This window comes from Antrostomus carolinensis, unplaced genomic scaffold, assembly GCF_000700745.2.
Source record: "Antrostomus carolinensis isolate BGI_N321 unplaced genomic scaffold, ASM70074v2 scaffold9790, whole genome shotgun sequence".
NCBI lineage: Eukaryota > Metazoa > Chordata > Aves > Caprimulgiformes > Caprimulgidae > Antrostomus > Antrostomus carolinensis.
Genome location: NW_010289041.1, coordinates 15,827 through 21,938, shown reverse-complemented (window position 1 = coordinate 21,938; position 6,112 = coordinate 15,827). Strand labels below are relative to the sequence as shown.

Here is a 6,112-nt window from a genome sequence, read left to right as displayed (position 1 = left end):
TGGAGTGGGTACTGAGGGGCTGCCCCGCAGTGCCGGGGTCACAGGGCCGCTTTCCCAGCAAGCAGCGAGCGGCTGCGTGTCCCAGGGGTCATCAGCGTGGAGGGAAGGGTGGGAGAGGAGGAGACTGCAAATTCTGGGGTTCTTGTAATGCAGGGGATGGGGAGAAGAAAAACTGAGCAGCTATATTTCAAATTGTATTTAACTTTTGAAGTGGCACACGGTTCTCTCGGTGACGCCTGCACAAAGCGGCGTACGCCTGTCCCTGTGGTCTGGTAAAGGCATCGCTCCTGTACGCGCTCTTAGGTCAGACGCTGAGAAAATGGGTTTATTGAGGAAGGATCTTTTTGCCGTTTTCTCCAGCACTTTTCACATGCTGGGTTCCTGTTTTCCTCACGCTCGTTCCACGAGGTGGCACTGTCTGTTCTGGGAAGGAGACCCAGCTTCAGCTTCAGCTTCAGCTTTCCCTCGGGGCAGATGCTGCTCAGCTGCCTGGGGCGAGCAGGGTTCAGGGATACTGTGCAGCATAACTCAGATCAGGAGTTTCCTGACAATGGCTGTACTTTTCTGTTGGTATATACCGATACAGTATATTTTTGATATGAGTTATGTCCATTTTCTTATGCACAAAATACACAAAATTTGGTCAAGTAGTGTTGTTTTAGAAATTGAGCTTCTTGCCTGCTCTTGTTTGCAGAAGGTCTCTGGCATCCAGAGGAATCTCTTTATGGTGTGGAAGTAAAAGTCAGGTGGTGCTGACCCTAATATAGTAGGTTACTTCATTTTGAGTGAGAATTGAGTGATTTTTGAACGTGGGAAGGAATGACCAGTAGCTATCATCATTTCTGGGAGGGAAGGGAATAATTTCTGTAGGATTTGCCCAATCCAGTAAAGCTTTTTTTTCTGCAAGCTGATACAAAAAAGGCACACGGAGTCAGGAAATCAAGAACTGTAATGACAGCTTCCCTGTCAGAATACAAGGCAAATCTGTGTTGCACAGAAAGGGACCAGTGTTGCTGCTGTTCCTGAATTCTCTCTGCCTCTCACTGGTTTAATAGCTCCTGAGTAGAGGGAATATTTTTTCTCTTGTGAGGAGGTTTTCCTAGCTGGCCGTTAGACTAAGTCTGCGGTGTTGGTGGAGGTTGTTTTACCTCAGCAGAGTTATTAAAAGCATTCACCATTGAAAAGAGTTAATTTAATTTTTTCTTTTTTCCTCTGGTTGACATCTAGAAAAATGGATGATGATGATGATGACATTCCCCAGCTTTCATCCCATGCCTTGGCTGCCCTCCAGGAGTTCTATTTGGAACAGCAGCAGAGAGAGGGCATGAAGACCTCCCAAGGGTTTAATCAATATTCCGTTGGCTCAATAGAAGAAGACTGGGTAAGAAACTAAACTTGCACGCATGAAGCACAGTTAGAGGTATATCCTTTACTGGGTTTCTTTTGTGGATGGATAATGAAATTAAATGAAAAATTGGAATGCTCGAGATTTTTCTTGAGTGGCAAAATCAGACTATTCATGGACAGTAACACTGTAGGGATATTTGCTTTAATATTGAATCTGGGCATAGTTTTCTGATCTCCATGTGTGTGGGGGGTGCAAAGTGAAATTATCTGAAGAGAGGGAGTAAAGCTGCCAACAGAAGCATTTGTCCATTTTGGAAATTTTAACTCCAGCCTGGCATGTGAAGGTAGTGAAGGTTCTTCCCTGAGTTTGAGACAGTGTAACAAGGTGGAGTGATCTTTCCTTTCACATTGTATTTATTTCTGTGTTTTATTTCTTCGGTTTTGTGGGTGGCTGCCTTGCTTTTTTTCTCCTGACAGACTGTTTTTTTAGTTGTCTCTGGGTTGTTTGTTTGTTTACTCTTCCTTTTTCTGATCTCTTCTGGTTTAGTACTTTTATTTGCTTCTATACCGTCACTTTTCCAGTTCATTTTTCCTCTTCTGCCAAAGTAACTCAACTTAAGAGCAGATAAATATTGTGCATCTGCACTTTGGGTCTGAGCTAACCTTGTCAGCCATTTTGCATTACTTGGTTTTCCTGATACTGTAGTAAATGTCTTGTAAAGACACAGTGTAAGCTGCTTGTTGCTAGATTACAGATGTAAAAAGACTGTCAGGAAAATAGTCACCTTTCCAGCTTTACCATTTGTGATCTGAGAATCATAGAATTGTTTGGTTGGAAAAGACCTTTGAGATCATCGAGTCCAACCGTACCTGTCCACCACTAAACCCTATCTCTGAGCACCCCATCTGCCCGTCTTTTAAACACCTCCAGGGATGGTGACTCCACCACTTCCCTAGGCAGCCCCTTCCAGTGCCTGACAATAGAAGTTGCTATGGATTTTGGTTTACTTCAGACATGACCCACCACACCTAACTGTACAGAGTGCAATTGGAAGATTCAGTGTTATTTGTGCGTTATCTTTCTCAGCAACTGAGCCAGTTTTGGTACAGTGACGAAACTGCATCGTGCCTGGCTAATGAAGCACTCGTGGCAGCTGGGAAAGGTGGCAGGTAGGTTTTAATCATTACTTTGTAGATTTAACATGTCTTTTCTGAAAACATTTTGTTTCTACTATATAGACCAAGCGTGCAGTATAATTCATTGCTCATTGTACTTCATCTTTGTTCAACCACAATATCGCAGCAGTGCTTTGCTGTTATTTAATTAGTAGTTCCTACTGGTCTTACCATTTAGCATTTCATTGAACGTTGTGGCCTCTGCCTTGTAAAAGTTTACTATGAATCTTTTTATTTTTTGAGAAATACAAAGAGCTCCACAGCATATTAATGACTTGTAATTCTTTTTCCATACATACATCTGTTTCTGCAGAACAGATGGAAAAACTTGGTTTTCTTCCTGTTTCTGTAAGGAGTTGTTTTTAATTTTAAGTTTTAAAGTATATTTCCTTGCTGTTCTGAAACAAGATTTTCTCTGTAGTTAAGCTTACATTTTTGGACTAATGTTTAAAATATTTCCCCAGAGCAGCCCTGAGGACCACTGTAGGGGTTTTCTGTTGTTGTTATTGTTTGCCTTTTAAATTAATATTGCCTTTTAAATTATTGTCTTTTTTTCAGGATAGCATGTGTTAGCGCGCCAAGTGTGTACCAGAAACTGAAAGAACAGGATGGTAAAGATTTTTCAGTGTGTATACTGGAGTATGACAGGAGGTTTTCCGTATATGGAGAAGAATTTATCTTCTATGATTACAACCACCCTTTGAACTTACCTGAAAATCTCCTGCCACACAGTTTTGACATCGTAATAGCAGATCCACCCTATCTGTCTGAGGAGTGTCTTCAAAAAACTGCAGAGACCATCAAATACTTAACAAAAGGAAAGATTCTGCTTTGCACAGGTAAAATTAATAAAAATATTAGGTCACCATTAAGCATCTTTCTCTCCCTCTAAAGACAGACTTACTCAAGTGAGAACAATACTAACTCAGTAATACTAATTTATCATTAATTCAGGGAGAAATATGTATCCTAAGCTTTTTATTGGAAGACTTGAGTTCCACCTTTATTGTAAACTGAAGGCATGTGGTTTTTAATAGTTAAAGTCAGTACTTTTTTCATATGGCACTACAAGTTTTACTGATTTTTTTAAAAATTGTAAGATCATCCTGCAAAGTTCCAGAAATATTTTTTTTCTTGTAAAAGGGCCACTCTTTATAATTGCAGTGATTGAATTCTGGGTATGACAAACATAGGTGCAACTTACTGTTAATGTCTTATTGATTAACCTTATGGATTTGTGATTTATTGTTTTTTTAAACATGTCAGTAGCTGCAGGATTTCAGCTGCCACATCATACCTAGCATCTAAGGCGAGCTAAGTAGGAGAATGACAAATAGGTTGGAATGGCCTTTGCTCAGTCAAGTGGGATGTTTTTAGCTAAGTCTTGAAATGAAAAACAAAATCAACTTTTTAAAAAATTATTTTTTTCATAATACCTGTCCTTACTGGTAAATGTAGGAATTGCCATGTGAATGAAAGTGTGAGGGGATCCTGCCACTGTGATTCAGGTAAGGAGATCTTGGGCACTGAAATGCAGCAAGAGGAATTAGAACACAGTGATAAGAGCAGTGAAACTGGAAAACTTGCCAACTGTACTTGCAGGTCCTTCTTTATGAAGATGCTCTTGCTGGTTTAAGAAGTGATGAGTATTTGCCTTAGTCATGGTGTTTCTTAAACTGTAATTTTATTACAAGACACCTGAAGACATCCATGGAACTTTTACAGAAAAACAAAGCACAGAAAGCCCTGTACGTACAGTTCAAGGGAAGTCCACCAAGCAGGCAAAATAAAGAAAAATTAAAATAATATATGGCTATAAAAAGCCTACTTCGTTGTTTAATTGCACATGGCTGTCATGCAGCAGGAGGGGTTCTCAGAATTTTTTTCCCTAAAATGGATAGGTGGTCTTTCAGTTTACAGAGTTTGAGAAATACTGCTCAAGGAAGTGATTTCTCAGTGTGTAGCTGTAAATATCGCACCGTGGTTTATTTAAGTGGAAGAGTATATGTAATCTGTTTGCATTTCCCATGGCTCCCTACCATGTAATTTCTTTGGCATGTAGCAAGAAGATTGAGATCAAGTTTCTGTTTTCTCTAAAAGGGGCACTGATCTTACCCTCTACCTATTTTTATGAAACTCCTTGGACATTCATTTCCTTGGGGCGTCTCCCATTCTTTCAGATTTATTTTAAATTTCCCAATAGATTCAGTTGTGGAAGAGGGCTGACAGTGCAGCTGCTTTAAGCCTTGTTTCCTTAACAAAAACAAGCTATTTTTTGGGGGAGGAGCTATTTAAAAAGCCCAAACATTCTGTTACTGTTTTTCCTCGTTGAATACTGATTATTCTTGCTGCAGGTGCCATCATGGAGGAGCAGGCAGCAAAGCATCTTGGTGTGAAGATCTGCAAGTTTATTCCAAAACACTCTCGAAATTTAGCCAATGAATTTCGATGCTATGTGAACTATGCTTCTGGACTGGACTGATTCTCATAAGAAGATCTACAACTTTTTCAGTCAAGCTTCTTCCTCTGTTTTTTTTAATCAGTGACTCCACATTTCTCAGTGCTGAAATAATTCAGCTCCAATACTGTTTCCTGGGCTAGCTTTAATCAGCATGGTGTGACAGGCTCTCTTTTACACGCGTGAGCATTTGCACTCACTCAGTTTTGTATCCTACCTACTGGGCAAATGGGGACAAAACAATGCAGGTGCTGGATAATGGGAACTTCTCTGTTAGAGTTTCATTCTAACTGTTCATTTTTACCATTCAAAGACTGTAGGGTGACCTCTCTGAAGTGATTTTAGGTGGTTGGCCTACAGAGGGTCCCTGCATAGGGGCTTGTCTCGCTAACATCAGAACCATCATTGTGTCAGAAGTGATGACATGGGAGCTACTGGATGGTTGAAAGAGCATGAACAGTGGTCTCCTTTCAGTCTTGAGAGACCCTCCCTTAGTAAAAGGATTGAGAGATGTTTGTTCTGAACGTGTCGTGTTTTCAGGTTCATTACCCAGCAGGCTGGTGTTTCTATAAAGGATAACTAGAAAATAGGTCTCCTTCTGGGGAGGCCTCTCCAGTTGCTTTTAACAACAATCCAAACTGCCAGTTGCCAGGTAAGGTAAGACATACTATCCACTCTAGTGGCTAGACTGGCTTTTTAAAAACTTGTGGTTATTGTTTCACCTTTTCTCTAAAGCCCAGTCACAAACCCAGACTTTTTTTTTTTTTAAAAAAAAGGTAAGATCTATTTTGTCATCCTTATGACCATATAAACTTGTGTATGTATGTATGCTGTACTAGAGAAAAAATAATGTAAGTAAGTTGTTAAACATCTCTTTGCAGGAGTACGGTGCGTTTACTTTGTGATGTTTATGTGTTAAAGCAACAAAAAGTCACAAGCTTTTAAAAACCACACAACTAGGGTCTTCTATTTACTAGTTAAACTAATCTCCAGAGGTGGTATAAACCTGATGTCTCCTTGAAAAAAGCACAATAAGGATTTCCCCATTAGAGAGAGCTTTACTTTCATTAAGAATCCTAAGCATTAGCAAGTGCAAATCACCTGAAACATGAAGTAATTGCTGAATAAAAC

The 6,112-nt window shown here is 40.0% G+C and overlaps 1 protein-coding gene across 1 annotated transcript; it reads left to right on the top strand.

Annotated features, from left to right (window-relative positions):
- The first annotated feature begins 1,230 nt into the window (after positions 1-1,230).
- EEF1AKMT1 (EEF1A lysine methyltransferase 1) lies at positions 1,231-5,272 on the top strand. Its single transcript, XM_010168748.1, has 4 exons — positions 1,231-1,381; positions 2,435-2,517; positions 3,082-3,362; positions 4,878-5,272. Exons 1-4 carry the CDS (start codon positions 1,232-1,234, stop codon positions 5,003-5,005), a joined length of 642 nt encoding a protein of 213 aa, XP_010167050.1. The 5' UTR covers position 1,231; the 3' UTR covers positions 5,006-5,272.
- Positions 5,273-6,112: the final 840 nt, after the last annotated feature.

What these genes read in the sequence shown, in the direction of transcription:
- EEF1AKMT1 (XM_010168748.1), top strand. Translation starts at nt 1,232, where the DNA reads ATGGATGATGATGATGATGACATTCCCCAGCTTTCATCCCATGCCTTG. An exon ending in GCTCAATAGAAGAAGACTGG is followed by an intron (nt 1,382 to 2,434) that starts GTAAGAAACTAA and finishes TATCTTTCTCAG; the next exon opens with CAACTGAGCCAGTTTTGGTA. An exon ending in AAAGATTCTGCTTTGCACAG is followed by an intron (nt 3,363 to 4,877) that starts GTAAAATTAATA and finishes TTCTTGCTGCAG; the next exon opens with GTGCCATCATGGAGGAGCAG.